Source organism: Hippichthys cyanospilos, chromosome 15 (assembly GCF_059441005.1).
Source record: "Hippichthys cyanospilos isolate Australia breed blue-spotted pipefish chromosome 15, RoL_Hcya_1.0, whole genome shotgun sequence".
Taxonomy (NCBI): Eukaryota; Metazoa; Chordata; class Actinopteri; order Syngnathiformes; family Syngnathidae; genus Hippichthys; species Hippichthys cyanospilos.
The window spans coordinates 3,725,001-3,746,205 of NC_142383.1; the positions used below are offsets into that span (position 1 = coordinate 3,725,001).

Here is a 21,205-nt window from a genome sequence, read left to right on the forward strand (position 1 = left end):
GAGCATTTTATCGTTCGAGGTAGGACGCAAGCAAGTGTGGGTCAAGAAAGTCTACCCTCATCAACAAACTACTAACTACAGTAGTTAATTTCAAACCAATCATTTTACAAAATATTGTGCATTTACATTTTTCTAATATTGTGCATGGTGTTTGTTATCCTAACAATTGCAGTATTATATATATTTTGTTTAAAAATAAAACTGGATATAAACTAGAAAAATGGCTACCCAAAAAATATTTTAAAATGATATATTTTAGAGCTGTATTTTCAATACCGTTTACTGTGATATTTTGCTCAAGCTTATAATGTCGAATTCTGATATTGTCCCATGCCTACTATACAGTAAATAACCACTTATGGCTTGATCATGTCAGCGTGCTGCTTCCAATCAGCATGTTTTTTGACAAGACAGAGGTCAATTGAAAGAAAAAAAACAAAAAACAAAAACTGTGCTGGTTACCTCGAGAGCTGCTCTCTGAAATCAAGTAAGACCATGTTTCCAGGAGTAACTTCAAAATAAAAGTGTACCAAGGCTCTTTGCGTCATATTACCAGGGCAAGGTATTGAGTCTTAAAAGTGTACTGCGATACAACAAAGGCATATTGAGATATGTATTGTGATATATTGGTTAGTAAAATAAAATAAAGAAATACATACTATATATTTTATGACAGAAAAAAAAGAAAAAACTAATACAAATACTAATTATATTCATTCTTTTCCCAGAGCCACCGATTCACATCAAACACACATTACGCATTCATAAGAAAAAAAAGGCCCCAGCAGTTGAGAATACTCTTTTAGATGGCACTGATGTGGCAGCAATACCCAGCAAAATGTGCCTGTTATTGCACACCACTTCCTTCTCTTTGTTTTCCTGCCATTTTTGCTCTTCAACCATAAACAAAACAGATCCGTGAAGTTTTTTGGTTAAAAATTGGTGAAAAATTGGTGAAAAAAATACAACAACAAAAAAAAATCAACAAATCTATTGTTATAATTAATCAAATTCAGTGAAACATCGAGATACGGTTGTTTCTGTGAAGTTTTTTCCCTTCATATTACTTAGCATATAAAAAAAAACTAAACGAAATAAAACAAAAACAAAACAATCTCAAAATTCCAATTTGAATGAAACCCAAAATGAGATTCTACTGCTCATTTTTTGGGAGTCCCACAAAGCTCAAGCGGTATCCTCAATAAGTTTTCAAGTGTGTTTAAAGCTAACATGAAGCCACTCGTAATTAATGTGCATGAGTACAAACGGTCACAGTGGGCTCAGGTATACATAAAGACAAATTTTCAAGTTTTGAGTGCCGTGCAACCCTAACGGCCCAGATGGCTGGCAGCGCATGGTTGGTGGATGGCCAAAATGTCCTAACAATGCTAAGATGGTGGCAAGGGAGTGGGCATGTCAAAATTTAGGCTTGGGTCATGGGGAGAGAACTGGTAGGTCCTTTAAGGGTTCCTAAGGGCTGAAAATGACCTCTGTATATAGAGTTTGACTGACCCCTTTCTTCCATGTTACAAAAAGAAGAACCATACCTTCCGACAACAAAAACAAAAAAAACAATGCCCTATATCATGCTGCAAAGAACACCGAGTCACTGGCTGCTATTAGCATCAGAGAAGAGAAATTATTGTGCTTCATAAATTGAAACAGTAGACTTTGAGTTATTTAAAGGATGCATTGTAAAAATGCTGATTTTGAAATTTCATCAATGAAATTTCAATGAAATAACGGCTGACGACTTGAAAATTATACTGAATGACATTTGCATGAATTATTACAAATTGAGTATAATTGTACTTTACATAATAATTTTGAACACAGTGTAAGCTTGCTTTAATAAAGAGTGTACGCAAAATGCAATCAGATTCCATTTTTCCACATGAACCATATACATATATGAACCATATACATAAACAAAGGATTGAGTACATCATTTGTTTCCTGAGGTTGATTTTTAATAAGTGTTTTAACCCCCTTGCTAGGCACACTCCAGTCTACTGATTCCTGCACATTAGTTATAGGGGACTCCATCACCCGTAACATTAATCTTAAAACGCCAGCCACCGTAATGTGTATTCCTGGGGCCAGAGCACCCGACATTGAAGCTAGTCTTAGGGGGCTGACGCGCAAGAGGCCTAGACACCAGCTTAGTGCAAACAACCCTAGTTACTCGGACATAGTGATACATCTCGGCTCCAACGATACTAGAATAATGCAGTCTGAGATTACAAAGAAGAACATAGCTAGGACTTGTAATCTCGCTAGAAAGATGAGTCAGCATCGAGTCATTGTCTCTGGCCCTCTGCCTGCGAGAGGCAATGATGAGAGGTTTAGCAGATTATTCTCACTTAACCGGTGGATGGCTAGTTTCTGTAGAGAGCAGGGTTTCCAGTTTGCAGATAATTGGCTCTCTTTCTGGGGCCGGCCCGACCTGCTAAAAATGGATGGCCTTCACCCTAACTGGGAATGCGCCATCACTTTTTCTAGAAACATAGATTACTGTTTGAGCCTTCCATGACTTCTCAAATTAGAGCATGTCGGGTCATAGGCGAGTAGCGAGCCTGCTAGAATGGGTGTGAATACAAATATCCAACCATTTTCTATCGCCGCTTATCCTCACTCGAGTCACTGGCTTGCTGGTGCAGGGTGCAGAGGCACCAACAACCGTGCATGCACCCAATCACACCTAAGGACAATTTAGTGTGTCCAATATACCTGCCAAACATGTTTTTGGAGTGTGGAATGAAGTTGCAGTGCACGGAGGGGACCCACGCAGGCTCATGGAGTATGTGCAAACTCCAAACAGAAAGACCGAGCCAGCCAGATGGAATTAAACTTGAGTTCCTTAACAGTGAGATGAATCTACTAACCACTCAACCACTGAGCCGCTCTATATAAAAATAAATAATTATATAAAGTATCCAGTAATGTGTCTGAATTAAAATAAATATTAAACTCGTTTTTATCCAGTAATTGTACAAGTGAATAATACATATAGAGTAGGGCTGGGTATTGGGTCGTAAAAGTGTATTGTGATATATGGCAATACAGCAAAGGCATATTGCGATATTATTGGGCAACGTGTTAAAAAGAAAATACAATTTCTCTTTCTCTCTCTCTTAAAATAGACATTCTATTTATTCTTTTTCAGAAGCCACTCATCATCAACATCTCTAAGCACACAAGAAACTTTTTTTTTTAATTTCAATCATGCTCTTGACTGTGTTGATACTGTATGTCCCCAACAGTTGGGAATACTCTTTCAGATGGCAGATGGAATACACAGGTAGCACTTTGCCACAAGTTCCAGCACAAGTTACTGGTGATAGTGTTCTTCATCCGTAAGTGAAAGTAACGTCACTCGCGATTGTGAAAAAAAATGACAAAAACCCAGGAGAAATCTATTGTAAATGATCAAATACAGTGAAAACTCAGGATACGGTCACTTCTGTACATTTTTCCTCCTTTATATCGTGAAAATTACTTAGCATATAATAGAATACAAAATGAATTGAAACAAAAAAACTTGAATTCTCAAAATTCCCATTTTAATTAAATGAGATTCTACTGCTTCTTAGTATGGCTGCTCAGATATTTTTGCACTTCTCGGGAAAACATACAAGAGCTTATTGCAGACAACTTGAACAGGAGAGTTGGCTTTTTCTGCTGTCCGTCCTACTTTTTCTGCTGTTTGCCAATTTAGCGAAAGGTAATGTATTGTTGTCCGTCCTTCCAGGGCCGGAGTTGGTAGATGGCCCTCACACAGTGAATTGGAGAATAGGCAGCAGGGAGGCAGGGTTGACATTATTCGTCACTTTTATTATATTTAAAAACAAAACAGCAATCTTATCTATCGGTCTCTCAACAACTTCCTCTCCTGCCGTGCATGCGCCTCCTTCACACTCTCTCGTTCGACCAATCTCTCCATCTCCAGTCACACTACACAAACACAATTTAACATTTAATGTGGTGTTTTTGAAACGCTTGGAATGATTTATATGTAACACACGATTCACAATATGACAAAAATCATGATACAAAAGTCACTCCATAGCGGATTGATATAAAAAATGAAATATTACAGGAATAAGGCATTTCAAAATTGATACATGATATTTTGGAAAAGAAATGTCGTATTGCAATACGTGTATTGCGTCACTTTGTATTGCAATACAGTGAACCCTCAACACTTCGCGGTTCCACTATCACGGATTTGCGGTCAAATGAGTAGCGGCCCGGATGTTGAAATAAAGTCTAATCTGTACATGATCAAACATTGTTAAGTTTACACTTGAAATACCATTTTATTATAAAAGAAGTCTAAGCAAGACATTTCCAACGGTCTGGTGGATCATCTACTCCTTACTGTCGAGTGTCTCTTCTTCCTGCCTGTTGACAACAACAGCGCCGGGATACACTTCATGAGTTATACAGCGTGTGCCTGTGGAGTTTTTATCTACTACCGCCCCACAGGCACGTTCGTGTCAGTCATCAAGCATACCCAAGAGCAAAGGCACAGAGATACACTAAAAGGAGCAGATGTTCACCAAACCATTGGAAATCTCTTACTTAGATTTATTTTATCATGTCCAGGCTGCTGTTAATATGACCACAGCTGTGTGAGACTTCAAATGAAAAGGCGAACAGTTCACTACAGTACAGTGTACAGTGATCCCCCTTACTTCGCGGTTAATGGGGGGTGTCAACCCCCCGCCAAGTCTGAAACCCGCGAAGTAGGGTATCAGTTCCTAGATTTCTATGTACGCCCCAATATAGCCGCAGTAACCATAAACAATCCTTTTTTATTTTATTTTTTGCGTATTTTATTTCCTTTCTCCTATTAGTTAACATTACATTATCCTTATTAACATTATTGTATATTCATTAAATAACTAATATTACTTAGTTTGTTGAGAATTTGTTCTCAGGACTGGTTATCTGCACCAAGACTCCAGTGAAAGAGTACGCAAGTCATCACGTTGAACTTCACATTTATTTTGGCTCATGTATGGTGTATCATGTAATATCTGTTGAATAATAAATCAACAACAATGTTAAAGTCAGTCAACTAACATATAAACACTTGACGAACTTTAATCTATGAATTTACTGTAGTTTTAGCCAACTTTAGCGGGTTAGAAACAACTATCAACAACTACTAACTATGAAGTGCAACCGCTACACAAACGAACACATAAACAAAATAAACACTCATCGCTTACTAAACATAGGCAGTAGCGTGCGTTATCAACATAAATGATAATAAACTATAAATAGGTCAAATAATGATATTACGTTGTCATTCACTACGTCCCCGTAACGAACTGAATGACGCACAGAGCTCGTAAAACAGGAAACGGAAATGCAATGCGATCCGACAAATTAAAAGCATGCATTTCAAAAGAAGATAAACTTCACAAACTAAGGCTCGAAGAATTCTTAACATAGTTATTAACTAATATTACTTAGTTATTTGATGAATACAGTACTGTGTAATGTACTTTTTTGCTTTTTTTCCAATTTTTTTTCCTTTTTTGCATTTTCAAATTATTTTTTATGTTGAAATAGTTTTAATTTTTCCTGAAAAAACCTGCGAAGTACTGAGACCGCGAGATCTGAGACCGCGAAGTAGGGGGGATCACTGTATAAGGTTTAATAATTTAAGATAAGTAAATAATGTTTAATATGTTTGTGTTATTTCATTTTGTTCATATTCAATTAACAGTAAAGAAATGGTATGACAGCAGCACGTATAATGATGCAAGTTTGAAGTTTTAATTAGATAAAGTATAGTTGCTGATGCGGGTTTATTGACGTTTAAATATGCCGTAAACAGCCTGTGTATCCCTGTAACGCTTCCGTGTGCGCATGAGCGGTAGTTATTGGAGTCAGACGTCACTGAAGGCGTACATGAGAAAGTCACGGACCGCCACCGTCTTTAACAAAAACACAATTTGTTTTACGGTTCTTCTGATCTTTGCTTTGCCTCTTGGCACCTAACTGTGCCTAATTTTGAACAGCTTTTGGACACCGTAGCTAACTTGGGTCGTTGTATACTTTGCACATTCAAAAGGCTGCTTTAAAATAAACTAGATCGTAGAATGTAAGACTTTTTAATTTGATAAACAATTATTATTACTGATAAACAAAATTATTATTACACAAACGTACAATTTTTGGGAGGAGTTTAAGAATCAACGAAGTGTTTGTTTTATAAATATTACCCCTAATTCCACACAATATGTGAGATACGGAAGTAGTAAAGAAGAGAAGAGTGTATATGATGATCGCTTATTTGGGAGATATTTTGTTTTATTCAGTATACCTGTAGATCCAATTGAGTAACAAATAGGATGACAGATAGCGTGATTACTCGCCGGTTGTGTTATGTTATGTGTGATAAATTTTGAAACGCTGCTACAGTTCATTGGTTTGCCAAGTGATTGGATCACACAAACGTAGTTTTATGTGAGGATTCTATAATGAATGGTACACTGCTCGATTCGGTTCTTCGTATGCATTTTAAAGCAGTATCATACATTTCGTAAGGTCTACAACGCCTGACAATGTGTATTCTCATGCTTACACGAACCAACAAAGTCAGATAAGGTACAACTTAAATTCACTTCTCACCTCAAGTTGTCAAGTTGGATTTTCACGTCGATGTTTTCATCAGAGCTAACCAGCAACTGTTCTAGCTAGCAGGCTACGGTAGCAAAGATAAGAGGACTCATCGAAAAAATTAACCGATGAATCTCGGTCAGTGAGTTCCGTTACAAAAATGTCACAAGACATGCATACATGAACAAACAGCAACGAATTACAAAGGAAAAGTCACTACGACCAGGCCAGTCTCCATGCGTAAAAATTAAGTCAAGAGAGCCTCCACGTTGATTGTCAATACTGTGCATTACGGTAGTACGCCACCAAGAAGCGCTGTTGATCACCTTCAAAATAAAAGTGCTTTGCTAATGCAATGACTGCAACACCCGATTTCAATCATTCATTAAAAAATAAAATAAATAATCCAAAATTATTATTAATTCTTGGGAGGACTGTAGACCTCTGGTACTTTAGTATATATATATATATATATATATATATATATATATATATATATATATATATATATATATATATATATATATATATATATATATATATATATATATATATATATATATATATATATATATATACTTATATATGCATGCCAATAGGGTAATAGGGTAAGAATCCACGAACCCAGATTCAAGCAAATAGTTCTAAAATAATTTTGATTGTAAATGGTATTTATGTAGCATTTTTCTAACTTGGATACTCAAAGCACTTTACAATGACTATGAGTGTCTTGCTCAAGGACACTTCAACAGGGTCACAATGGTCGGGGTATCAAATCCACAGCCTCTTGAAAAATCTTGAAAAACCTTCTCAATGAATTTTTGAAAATATTGCATATGTTTTATCTCTCTCATTCATGAGCCTAATGGAAATGGTCCTAATATACTGTAAAATGTAAGCTATATTTTCTCATTAAATAAATTAAAACAATGATGCAAGACAGTTAAGTAAACTGAATTCTAAAATGTTTTTACTTAAATAACAACGTATAAAGACACAGGTGTCTTGATGGAAATGCTTGAACCAATTCTTATGTGTAAGTCCATACTTATAATCGGACTTTGTTTTTGCGATCATTTTTAAATTAAGAAAAAATGACTTGGTCATAAAATGAAGATAATTCAAAATCATCTTTGAACAAATAAATTTCGATAAGAAACTGGTAGGTATTATTGCTATAATAATAATAATAATAATAATAATAATAATAATAATACAGGCATTTTTTTTCTAAAGATGGTTTTCCTTTTTCGACAGTAAATATAATCATTTTTTTAACTTTCTTCAAATTGACACTTTGCAGTGTGTCCTGCTCAAAAATGCTCAAGATGGTGATGTAGAGGATATATCATTATTTTGAGACTTAATCAGTAAATTTGAGGTATGGTAATCAGACATTTATATTTGCATTGTTGTTTTTACGCTGCCTAACAGTATGAAGGGTAATTTATGTTCAGTATGAAGGGAAATTCATGTTCAGTCAAGTCAAATCTATACATGCTGAGGATTTCAGATAAACACTTGAAAATATAGTTGCTGATGTAAAGCTGAACAAAATCTGAATATTTTGCGCAGTGTCATCTCAGTATGGATGTCTTATGATTTGATGTTAATATTCAGCATAAATTTAATACTGCACATAGCCACAACAGCATGAGGCTTGTTACAACGCTATTTGTCCACACAATTCTTCATGGCCTGGAGGAATTTGGATATTGATATTTGAATATTGCATGTGAGGTTAATAAGCCCATGCAGTATGCAAATTTGAGCCAATTGTGTCAATATATGTGTGTGTGTTTAATGACCAGTACAACACCAGCGTAACATTTTCAATGATTTTATTTTTTACATTTTGAAAAAGGTTAATATCCCTGGTTGGAAAATTTTGAGGAAACAATCTTTTACAGTTTACACCACCTTGAAGGAACATGTTAACTTTCAGCAAAATACACAGCATTGTAGTTGACAATACATTTGTATTTCAATATCACAAGGAGGAATGCAATAGAAATTTTATGTGAGTCTTGGGAAAAAAAATGGTAACCCTTGTACAATGGCACAGTTCAGTACGGTATTCTCAGTTTTGGAGAGTCTATATTTACATGTTGATCCACTGATGACTGCTTAGTAATTGTGGATTACACGATGAGCACCAAGGTGTGAAAATGTATCGTGGATTCCCCTAGCACAAGTCAATGATGGCAATCTTCACTGAGCAGAAAATGGTTGGACTGCTTTTGTTTTTACTGAGCAACCATAACAAAAACAAAAATCATGTTATTTGGCACAGCAACACAAACTTTAATTCTTGAGGTCTGGAATGAGGTCCGATTTATTTAACCACCAGAGGTGGGCACTTTGTAAGCACTGACGGACTGCCCGTCAGTTTGTCAATAAGGAACACCCATTTTGCAGACAGAATGGTGAATTATGGAGAATGCTCCAAAATCGGCAAGTTAAAAATTGGGGAAATGCAATATTAGATTTGACGAGATGGACATTATGTCAGATGACCGCCAAATGTCAGCCCTCAATTCCCCTTTTTAATTACCAGAATATAACTGGACTGACATGGGTGATCATCTGCTATAATTCTGCATCCTCATGTGAAAAACTGCAATCATACTGCAGTAATTGTGATAAGTCACTTTGCAGTTCCTCGGTCAACAAGGCTCAGTTGAGTGAAAGAATTGCAATGAAATAATTCACAGTACTTGACAATTGACTTTACCAAATACTGTATTTATTTGTAGTCGGTCTCTTTCTTAGTCCTGGTCTCAAGTTTCTTGTCGATAAGAGCAATCTGGGATGTGTTTCCACTGCACGGGGGCACTCTTTCAAGTAACCAATTGCTGCAGAACAAATTTGCATTTTTCTTTCATTGGCTTTTGGCCAGGAAATGCAAGATAGACAATTTTAAATTCCCTAATTAAAGACTTTTTTTTTTTTTTTTTAATAAATTCAACCTCAGCAATATTTTGTTTTACTTTGTAGTGCACAGGATAGATGAAATTTAGACAAATGTAAATGAAACTGTCTTCTATAGTTGTAGGGCAGGCACTTATAAATGAGAATCGACCTCCACCATCAGAGTGACATGCAAAAAACATGATGATGTTTTATATCCCATTGTTAAACCTCTTAAGTGGCTTTATTTTTGTGTAGAACCTACATGTATGTGTTGTGTTTCAATGGCAGTGTAGCTGTAGAATCACAGACATGGTGATAACTTTCAGTATGAGAACTGAAACAGAAACCTGAATTAGTATGAGTGCATGTAAAAGTGGGCCAGCGCCTGAAGAATGACGGACCCGAAAAAAAAAAGTCAAATGTCACGTTCTAATGGTGGCGGTACACAGATGGACAGACGATTACAATTTTGTCTGGCTTGAATAAATGAGGAATTGATGATGACAGAAAGGGGGCTCTGACCAATGTCGGATCAGCAAGAATATGTACGTAAGTTGCCCACCTCTGTAAACAACCATCAAAACCAAAAGAAAGGAGTGAAGCTGTTATGAGGTATTGAACATTTTAAATGTTTCCCACTGAGGTGTCTTTGTAACACTAGCATACATGTGGCACTGAGTGAGAATGATCCCAAAGCGTTTGAACATTTCTGTAACAGTCAATACGATCTGATCTTTGTAAATGCCAGCCTACATATCATTTCCCTCTCTTAATCTTTGGAAAATATTCCTATTTAACTCAAAATACCGTGTGACGTAGGAAAAGTGGCTTCAGTGCCAATGTGTACAGAATCCAAATACCTTACCTGAGACATAGCAATGAAAACCTAAAACACATACAACAATTCTTTGTATGCCAGACAAAAGACAGCACTAATATTCTGAAACAAACAAACCAAAACGAAACAACAACAACAAAACGTCCCACTTAAGGTTTGGGTTGGATTAAATACATGTGGAACTCATAAATACATTTTTACCAGCACCTTTTTTTATATCCACTGGATAGCCGTGAATACTGTAATTCCTCAAACATAAGACACACTATTTTCCCAAAAATGAAAGTCAAAAGTATGGCTGCATTTTTTTTTCAAATTCGACATAATTCGAGCAAAGACTGATCTATCAGCCATTTTAGCAGAGTTTTGAACCTCAGATGTGCATTTCTATATCTGACGTATTCTTACTTAAAATAATTACCGTATTGGGACGAACTAGGGGAGGGGGATGTCAGTTGGGTGTTAGCATCAAGCAGCCAGCAGCAGCTCATGTTAGCTGAGGTTGTTGGATTAATTTCAATAAAAGAACCAGGCAGACTGAACCAAGGTCCGAGACCATCCATGTTCTAACACAGGACTATTAAGAAAAACAATGTCAAACAAGAAAAATGTCACGTTCTAATGGTGGCGGAAGGTTGAGCAAAAATACACAGACGGACAGAGGATTACAATTTTGTCTGGCTTGAATAAATGACGAATTGATGATGACAGAAAGGGTGCTCTGACGAATGTCGATGAATTAAGAAAAACAAGAGGAAAAGGTTACTTCTCCAGCTTATTCAATTAAGAGTGCACAGGTTATAGAACACAGAAAGTTAATCGATTTTACTCATTTATTAACTGCAGCCTTTTACACACAATCATAATCTCTGTGAAACATGGATGCTGCTCAACCTTGGGTATTTATGGTAAAATGAACATGAATCGCGTCGTGAGGAAAAGGAAAATATTGCTTTGAGCGCCTTCAACATTACAACAGCGAGAAATTCACTGAACGCTCACAATGTGGGAAATCTGAAACACGCTTAACTTACTTGCAAGAAATACATAATTTATGGATTCAAACACAATATGAAGAGTTTATGAAAGCTGAGATTCATTCTCTTTTGCTATAGTTTTGACATTGTTGCCAAAGTGTTGGTGTGTCTTATACGCGATAACATAGAAAATACCAAGATTGACGCCAAAATTAAGGGTGCGTCTTATATTTGGGGAATTACAGTATTTTCCAAAGAAGTGAACAATTTAGAGGTTTAGAAACACAATTGATCAGCTGTAATCAGAGCACTATTTACATCATGTAAGCATCTGTAAACAATGTACTTTTCTGTGGGCCTAAGCACACAACAGTCATTCAACTTCAGATGAAATCCTCAAAACAAAAACAGAAAAGAAAGAAAACAAGTGACATCCTTAGACCTTAGCTCTTCTGAGGTGGTCACGCTGATAAGTGATTTCAACTGAAACAAACTGGTCCAACACTGAAGCCAAACTGATGAGTGAAGTTTCTTCCACCAATCAGCGCCACATCTCTCACAGGAAGTAGGTAGAGGTCGTCAAACTCAAAAACAGACTCCCGTGGTCCTGACAGCATCCCCTCTTCGGGCTGATATCACAAAAAGCAAATGATTTAGAATTTGCACTGCGTGAGGAATCACTATAATTTAAAGGGATGTTAAATGTATCCAAGCCATGTTCACAAGGCAGGATTATTAGCAGTCTTTCTGCCCCCTCGTCAATAATAAAGATGCTCCGATTTTCGTAAGGGCTCCAAAGATAGCCTCGACTGATACTCCTGCTGCCTGTTGTGTTTTTTGAATGTTCAGAAGGACGTTTGTTTGTGCAGCTCCAACCTCGAATTGGGATAATCAAAATGTTGGATTGTTTCGGCCAAACATCTCACCGTGCGCAGTGTGACTCGAAGAAAAAGAACATGGCAGACAATTCACCGGATTGCCAAGCCATTAGATACTTCTGCACTGTATGTAGCACTCGACAGGGGTAGGGAACGGGTTCCTCGACTATCGTAATCCGCTGGTTTTTATCTTGATTCAAATTGTCCTGATCATTATCATGCTTCCACAGAGCTTGGTGAAGAGCTGATCATTTGAATCAGGTGTGATGTGAGCGGGATACATAGAAAACAGGCCGGAAACGACTCTCGAGAAACTTGCCTGCCCCTGCACTAGAAAGTACTTCCCTTATTCTCCTCAGAAATTCGGACACCCAGTTTCCCCATGAGAAACCTTTCAAACACTTCTCAAAAGGACACAATGTGGTAACCGCAGCATGGCTATTAAAGACAAAAAAAAAACGCTGTTCAATATTTTAGTAAACTGCACATTATTAGTACATACCACACAACCTTGAATCGCTCCAAGGAAACTTTGCTTTCTTGTGTCAGTGAGGAATTTGATGTCCCTTTCAGATGGGCCCAGCTTGTGCCCTGGGTGGCAGGAGTAGGTTATCTTCTGGGTGGCCGTGTTACTGTGCAACCTCAGAAAACGCATCTGAACCAAGTTGGCACCTGGATAAATAAACTGAATATGGGAAATATAGTGTCAAATTGCTGGAATTACAGTTAAATCGAAATAAAATTTTAAGAGTACCGGTAGTTAAATTCAGGCTTCAATTAAATAATCCTTTCTGTCAGTGGTAGTTTGGTATTTATCTTTGCATTTTAATTTCCTTATTCAAAACTGAAGCAACAAACCAATATTAATATCGCCACAAATATGCCAAAGTGTACAATACCACTAAATGGCATTTGAGCAAACTTGTGAATAATTCACATTTTCATAGATAAAATCATGAGCAATGAGAAATTCCAACAATGTGAATAAAAAAGCAAAAGTGAACATTACTCAAAAATACACTAGTCTGTTGTTTTATTATTGAATGTTGATAGTCTTTTGTTTTAATTTGAATGTGTATGGATACTCCATGTATTATGTATAAAAATTTTAAAAGTATACCTACAAGTCTACAAATCTACAAGCCCTTTTTAATATTGACAGAAGGAAATGATGGCGATGAAAGAAAGGCATATTGAGAAAAAAAAGGAACTTGTGGTGAGACACATACATACTGTAAATGTAATAGGGAATCAGCTGCAGCTACTGTAAATTAGCATTGACTGTACTCCATTCACATATTTTGTAGTTCACCCACCTGAAATCTTTGGTCCAGCCTGCTGAGCCACTGAAAGGAGCCTTCTGCAGGAGACTGTCCCATCCAGGCTTTCACAGGCAGCTGTAGACAAAATCACTCATTATATATACAATACAGTATATACAATACAGTGCAGGTTGTGATGTGCAACTTTTATTATAGTCAACAACAAGTCGCAATTCACAGTAATGAGAACTGTCGCTTTGGGTAAATTGTAAGCTATTTGGGAATGTGCTGCATTATAGTTTTTTTTTTTTTTTTTTTAATGGAGCACATGGAATAAAAAACAGAAAGAGGTCCCAATTAAAATCAGTTTTGCACAATGTTAAGTTCACAAAATTCAGTGAGGCAATTTATCATTCTATTCAGTGGATTAACTGTTGCCAATACGTGGGTGGTGTTTCTAGTAGTGGATCAATAATTGAGGGAATGATAGTCAAGGAGTTTACTAAGGTTTATGTTCTTGTGTTTTGGACCTGAGAATCTTGAGGATGGAGGCATGTCTGTGCTGATGTGTTGGAGAAGCTGCAGTAGGCAAGGAGAGCGTCAGCAGAGCTGCCTTGGTTTGGGTCAACGTAATATGTTCCTAAAAAGAAGAGTTACTCTAGTAAGATTTCAATATTCAGATCTACAGTTGTAAACATGCTCGCTGCTTCTTCAAAACTTGGAGAACAGTTACTGCTGTAACTTATGTAATACAAACATTTGTCATAGTCATTTGATAAGAGTAGTTTAGATATCAATGGTAAAAATGTCATTTTTCCCCTAAATTAAAAAAAAAGAGACCAGAGTAAATCTTTAAAAAAAAATGTCACCCCTAATTTGACCTTCTATACTGTATAACCTTTACAACTGGGGACAAAAAACACAAGTCATTTAACAAGTTAATTGGGTCATTTAGCAAGTTAATTGGGAGTCTGCTTGACCCCAAAGAAAATTTGGTCGATGGTCATGTGCTAATATCACATCTCGTGCTGATTGTTTGATTACATTTGTTTTGATTGTTTGATTTAAAATGTATTTACACTCTCGTTTGAATATTTGCCAACTGACCACTAGTGAACTCTGGGTGACAGAGCCAAAGTTCTTGGCAGGTTGTTGCAGGATGCTCTTTGGTGCCATCAGGAGGATCCACTAGTAGTCGAAGCTCTTTCTCCAGAGAATCCAGGAGAGTTTGGATCAAAGAGTAATTGGGCTTGTCGGAAACATACATTAGGTCCTGGACACAAATGACGCAGTTTTGTCTTTCATTCTTATCTTGTTATACAGAGGAACCGATTCTAAATTGTGATTTTTTTTTTTACTAACTAGGAATTAACTATATCCATTATTAGCTCCAATATACAATTACCAACCTTAAGTTTTGCCAAAGTCCCATTTATAGATTGTCCCGGAGGTCCAGGAACACCAGGTGGACCCTAAACATGAAGATGATAAAAATGGATGCTGATGTGATCATAAGATTAATTTACTCTTTCCGTTTCCATTCCAAAAGACTCCGTTGTGTCCAACTGGGAGGAGATACTCTTATGTTTAGAACTTACTGGGAGGCCTCTTCTGCCAGGTAGACCAGGCAAACCCGGGTAGCCTTTCATACCCTTCAAGGAGAAGAAAACATGCACTTAAGCACATGAATACAAAATCATTAATTCACTCACACATACCAGAATTACAGAAATATTTTTTTCTTTTAAGTTCAGCGCTGGGTTGCAATCAAAGTAGATTACAAATGCAGGGATACAAGCCAAACAAAATAGCAAATTAGGTCAGTATAAGTATGTGTATTTTATCAATGTATTCCTCCTACCTTTAATCCAAACATGCCCTGTAGAAGAGGGAAGAACAATGTTCAAAATTTAAACCATACATAAAATACAGTGTGTCAAAGCACTTAAGTAAAACAACTCAACAGATAGGCTATTATTTAAATTATACATCTAAGTTAGGATGAACGTTAATAGAAATAAAATGAAAAATACAAGTAGCACAAACAATGAGGTTATAATGTTACATGAAATAAAAAATACAGTCCAATCACATCACTAAACATACAGGCGATCCAGGTGACCCTGTTGTTCCTCTCGGCCCCGGTGGACCAATAATTCCCTATGAAAGATAGAACAGACACAACTAACGTTAAATAAGTGTAAATGTTTTTTTGTGTGTTTGTTTTTGTTTTGTCGTGGGCAATATCACAAAAACTGTAATGTAAAGCAGTGAATACACATAGTAAAAAAAAAAAATCAAAAATCAAAATAATAATAATAATAATAATAGTGAGGATAAGCAGCTAGCTCTGGAAAATTGATAATAATAATATTGCACCAAATGGTTTTGTTTTTCATTTCCATTTGATTGACTGAAACAAGTATCACACATTATATAGTTACTAACAAATACAACTTAAAAAAAATTATATGTAAATGTAACCACAGTCATTATTTTACTCCTGAACGGCATTATAAATATGAACAACAACAATAAAAACTGGCATTTAAGTGACCCAGGTCTACCTTTTCTCCCTGTAGACCAACTTCACCTGGCAACCCTACAGGTCCACGGATACCCTGAAGAAACATGAAAGCCCAAGAACAATATTCTTGGTCAATTGTCAGTCCCAAAAAAAAAAAAAAAAAAAAAAAAAATATATATATATATATATATATATATATATATATATATATATATATATATATATATATATATATATCAGCCTACAGTACCTTGGCACCATCAAGTCCAGGTAGTCCGGATAGCCCCATGTCACCTTTTTCACCCTAAGAAAAAAGAAAAAAAGGCTAAACACATGTTGCTGCACCTGAGTCAATGGATCCGCTTGATACAAAACAGAAAGTGATGATTAATGTAATGGTACAAATCTATTTATTAATCCACTCTAAAGGATGCATGATTAAATAGTAATTTCTGCCTTAACAATGAAGCTGCAACATTCAGATTACAAGGTGAGACTTATCCTCAAGGTTCTAACCCAGTCTCAGGCGCTTCACGTTCTCATGAAGCTAACATGATATGAAGCTAACAGTTGCAATCATTTTAAACATAGTGCCTGTGGCCACACCAGGTAGTCTGCACACACCACATGAATAGCTGATACACCACGATTTTAATATTCAGAGGCAAATGCAGTGGGAAGCTTGGGTGATACAAGAATGGAGAGAGTTTAAAAGTGTTTATCTCTGTAGAGCCAAGAAGAGGAAAGCACAAGAAAGGTGCTTGTCGCGCAAAAAGATTAGTCATTGAAGCAGATGACAAGCTTCTATATCGTAGCCAGTTTAAAAGTGACTTGGAGGGAGTGGATTGGAAAGTGGTGACTCTTTGTACAATATTTACTGGAAGGTCTTATTCTAGAATGAGTGTGTGCTGTCAAATATATCCTGACTAAAGTAAGTGAATATCTCACTATATTGTCTCAAACCAAACACAGTTTAACCATTAAACAACAAATTAGCAATCAAAGACGCCACTGTTTTTTTCCACGTTAGATAACATTTATAATACATTGTCTTGTTTAAAAAAAAAAAAAAAAAAAGAAAAAAAAAGTGTACTATTTGCAAGTGTGACTGAGGAGGGGGTTGAATCTAAATGTAAAGATGGCCTTCATTTACATGTTTTGTCCATTTTTGCCCTATTTCACTCACAAGAGTATGATTTTAAAAACGATGCTGACAAACATATTTGTGTGTGCTTCAGATTTCTCTCCCACTTCGAAACCATGCAGATTAAACATTCAAACATTAAGACAGAAAACAAACATAACCAGACAATAGATCGATATATAATATACTGTATTTACTTTACTGGAAAACTGAAATCTATTCAGATATTTTGATACTCATTTTGATGTTTAGTAAGAATGTTTCCATTGTTAATATCATTTTCTTAAATGGGACAATCTGGTTAAAAATCATCATCAATGTTACTAAAATTGGTGTGCAGGAATACTCTATTCTATTCTGTCGAAATTGTATCATTTGTCTTTGCCTGAGTATATCCTCTTCATTCTTGTTGTGTACCATCTTTTTTCTTTCTTTTTTATTAATGAAACTGCTCATAGTATGTTGATGAAAATATTCAAAAAAGGCTTTCAAAAGTCAAAATTGGAATTAGTTACTCTCAGAGAGAATTAATTGGGGAACCCTGAATGGGGAACCCACTGGTTAAATGAGCCTTAATTTTTTTCAACTCATTAACAAACAAGTAACTGTTTTACACAAAAATATGCATGACATATGAATGGTAAAACAAAAATTGTCATGTATCATTATTTAATAGCCTCTAATGTATCAAGCCAGAGAAATAAGCTTATAGAAAGTTTACCTTTTTTCCCTTTTCACCTTGATCCCCAATCTCGCCACGTAAACCGGGGTTACCCTTTGACATACAAAGAACATCAATTAGTCGAATATTACATTTTGATAATTAGAGATTGAAGGTGATATTACACTTCCTCGTATTTCTGTCATCAATTTTACTAAAGCACAATGACGACAATCGGCTCTAAATGGAGCGGAACATCACAACACACCAACACAGTTAAAAATAAACAATCAAATCCAAATGTAAAAGGCACTCACTATGGTTCCTGCCCAGCCAATGTGGCCGGGTAGTCCCGTTTCCCCCTTGTCACCCTAAAACATAAAACATCATTTACTGTAATTTAATACATTACCAACGAGTTATTAATAAAATACTGTATGCGCAGAACCCATGGCGTTTCCAGATAACGTACTTTTGGTCCTCTGCTGCCCCTGGTTCCGCGGATTCCAGCTTTTCCTCGTTTTCCCTGTTGCCACGTTTGGTGTGTTAGTACACAGGCAAAACAAAGAGAGTACAGAAGACAAAAATCTTTGAATGAGCCTGATGACAAAAAGGATGTAAATTGGCATTTTGCACAATTGTTTTTATTACAATACAGCTTTTCAAAATTAGCTCATTTTTCTTTTCATAGGCACAAATATAGTTCCAATTTTAAATGCAAGTGTCCTGCGGAAACACCTTTTTGAATTGTAACATACAGTACACAAAAGTTAAGATAAGGTCTTACCCTCCGCCCAAGACGACCGATCTTTCCTTGTGAACCAGGCTTGCCATCATCTCCCTGTCAGGGTAAAAAAAATTGTTACTGAAATTGTTTCTGTTTGTGTATATTTCTACGAGATCCCTGCCTTACTTTTTTTTCATCTTACGACAGGATCTGCAACGTTTTTTCGTCCTCTACTTACAGTATTTTTCCCGCTTTACGAAAAAAAACTGTCAAGACCCTATCTATATATATATATATATATATATATAGATAGATAGATAGATAGATAGATAGATAGATAGATAGATAGATAGATAGATAGATAGATAGATAGATAGATAGATAGATAGATAGATAGATAGATAGATGGGTTATCAATAAACATGTTTTTTTTGTTTTGTTTTTTGTTTTGCTTAATGCAAAGCTAGCTTAAAGCATCTCTATTAAATTATTTGCCAAGACACCATGCACATGGACATAAGTTACAAGGAGGGGACGGAGACATGATATTCAATTACTGTATTACAGCATAAAGATCTTGTATAAAAGTTTGTGTTTGATATACGGTATACAGTATATATGATTGTATTTATAATATTATGATTGTATATGTTATTTATGTGCAGTGTGTGCAATGTTCACTAAATTAATCTATCAATTACACAATGGTAGAGAGAATGTCGTTAAAGAGAGGATGTTGCAGTTGGTAGACGATTTAAAAAAAATAAATATAAAAAACAAATTAAAACTTTCATATCCCATCTTTTTGCATAAATATCTGGCGTACCTGCGGCTTATAGTCCAGTGCGGCTTATCCACGGCAAAAGATGTTTTTTTTTGTTTTTTTTTGGTCAATTTTTGCTGTTGCAGCTTATATACCGGTGCGGCTTATAGTCCGGAAAATACGGTACATTCATCTCTCTTTCAAAGTATGTTATTTTCTTGGTCACATCATGACCAATCTGAGTCACTTTCATCATTTTCCAGAGTCTATACTGATGGATTGAAAGACTTTTTGCTTGAAGTGACTCTTGGAAATTGCGAGACTGCCTCAGATTCACCATTATGTGACAAAAAAAGACACAAATTAATTGGATAAAATGGAAGGAAGGATCGACAGCCATGTCATGTCTATGCACTCTCCTGGTAAGTATAGCTGTGTACATGTTGTCTCTGCAAATAATTTTGGAGAGCTGTTTTAAGAACACACACATATGGATGCCTTTTTTCTTGAAACAACATGCATACTTATCCTTCTGAGCATCATTGGCACGCTTTAATTTTTTTGTTTTAATTTTCATCAAAGCTCTAAGTATAGAAAACTTGTAAACAGTATACTGTATTCCAGTGGTCCCCAACCTTTTGAGCACCACAGACCGGTCAACGCCTTACATTTATATCGCGGACCGGGGGGGTGGTGCTGGCTGCTCTCGAAACCACATCATCCTTCTCACTATGTATGTAATATCAACAGCAGGCAGAGGCGGCGCCAAAAAAACAAAGATCAAGCGCAAACGTAGATCCGGAAAGAAGAGCATCACTGAGAACTTTCACTAATCTAAACAGATTAGCATTCAAGATGTTTAATAAATTGAATGAAAAATTAACCTTAAGTTTGTAACGGAATATGACATAAAACATTAAGTTGATTTTTTTTTCGTTGAAAAGAATACAAATGTAAAATATTTTATTTTTGGGAGTGCCCAGAAATTGTCATGTAGATGTTAATACACATAATCTGTTATAATGTAAAAAAATGCAACACAGTACAGTACAGGGAAGAAAGCAAATACATGAGAGTAAAATCTAAAAATCACCCTGTTACCTTTTCGCCTTTCATGCCCTGTTTCCCCTCAGGTCCTTTTCTTCCTTGCAGTCCCTACAAAATGATGTGTAGCACTTTTAAAAAATGGTATCTGATGCGAACATCATTCAAGTTAAAAACTTCTTACAGTTTTCCCAATGGGTCCAGGAGGTCCCTGGGGTCCCATTTCTCCAGGAGCCCCCTATAGGACATGGAATAAACAAAACCTAGGCTTAAAGTTGTTGTAAAAGAAAGAAAATATTAAAAAACTTCTTGGTGTAAAACTATGTCTGAAGCAAATTTGCATTTACCTCTAAGCCAGGAAGAGCTGAAGGACCTTGAATTCCCTGTAAACCTTCTTCTCCCTGCAAAATCAATCGTAACTTACCCCATTCATTTTTGTTGAGAAGCTAAGGTACTGGCTTGATTCAGAATTAAAACTGAACATAGCAGCTTCATAAAACAGACTGAGTGAATAATCCATTATTGATATTTGTATAATAACCTGCTGCCCTGGTGGGCCTGGGGCGCCGGGCTCGCCTTTCATTCCTTGTTGCCCTGGTTCCCCTTTAGCTCCCTGGTCACCTTTAGGGCTGTCCTTTCCAAGCTGACCCTGTACATGTACCAAAGGAGAAAATTTAGACATAGATTAAGAATTAATTTAAAATGATGTCCTTTAAATTGAATATGCAGATATTTTAATCCAGTGTTGGGAGTAATGCATTACAAAAGTAATGTGATTACTGTAATGCATTTCTTTTTGCTGTAATACGATAGTGTAATGCATTACACACAAAAA

The 21,205-nt window shown here is 36.1% G+C and overlaps 2 protein-coding genes across 2 annotated transcripts in view; both read right to left on the minus strand.

Moving 5' to 3' along the window:
* LOC148411393 (endoplasmic reticulum mannosyl-oligosaccharide 1,2-alpha-mannosidase-like) overlaps nucleotides 1-6,919 on the minus strand; it is a 41,688-nt gene extending 34,769 nt beyond the window's left edge. Inside the window, exon 1 of the mRNA XM_088434939.1 lies at nucleotides 6,649-6,919. The gene's annotated coding sequence lies outside the window, so the exon portion shown is untranslated. The remainder of the gene's footprint in view (nucleotides 1-6,648) is intronic.
* Nucleotides 6,920-8,522: 1,603 nt separating this feature from the next.
* Nucleotides 8,523-21,205, minus strand: part of LOC148411394 (uncharacterized) — a 59,669-nt gene continuing 46,986 nt past the window's right edge. Inside the window, exons 46-64 of the mRNA XM_088434937.1 lie at nucleotides 20,912-21,019; nucleotides 20,718-20,771; nucleotides 20,555-20,608; nucleotides 20,428-20,481; nucleotides 18,624-18,677; nucleotides 18,309-18,362; nucleotides 18,154-18,207; nucleotides 17,897-17,950; nucleotides 16,282-16,335; nucleotides 16,072-16,125; nucleotides 15,611-15,664; nucleotides 15,366-15,383; nucleotides 15,103-15,156; nucleotides 14,914-14,976; nucleotides 14,612-14,777; nucleotides 14,035-14,144; nucleotides 13,559-13,639; nucleotides 12,745-12,927; nucleotides 8,523-11,993 (exon numbers count right to left, since the gene is read on the minus strand). Of these exons, the coding sequence (XP_088291063.1) occupies nucleotides 11,844-11,993; nucleotides 12,745-12,927; nucleotides 13,559-13,639; nucleotides 14,035-14,144; nucleotides 14,612-14,777; nucleotides 14,914-14,976; nucleotides 15,103-15,156; nucleotides 15,366-15,383; nucleotides 15,611-15,664; nucleotides 16,072-16,125; nucleotides 16,282-16,335; nucleotides 17,897-17,950; nucleotides 18,154-18,207; nucleotides 18,309-18,362; nucleotides 18,624-18,677; nucleotides 20,428-20,481; nucleotides 20,555-20,608; nucleotides 20,718-20,771; nucleotides 20,912-21,019 (1,473 nt within the window). The 3' untranslated portion in view covers nucleotides 8,523-11,843. The remainder of the gene's footprint in view (nucleotides 11,994-12,744; nucleotides 12,928-13,558; nucleotides 13,640-14,034; nucleotides 14,145-14,611; nucleotides 14,778-14,913; nucleotides 14,977-15,102; nucleotides 15,157-15,365; nucleotides 15,384-15,610; nucleotides 15,665-16,071; nucleotides 16,126-16,281; nucleotides 16,336-17,896; nucleotides 17,951-18,153; nucleotides 18,208-18,308; nucleotides 18,363-18,623; nucleotides 18,678-20,427; nucleotides 20,482-20,554; nucleotides 20,609-20,717; nucleotides 20,772-20,911; nucleotides 21,020-21,205) is intronic.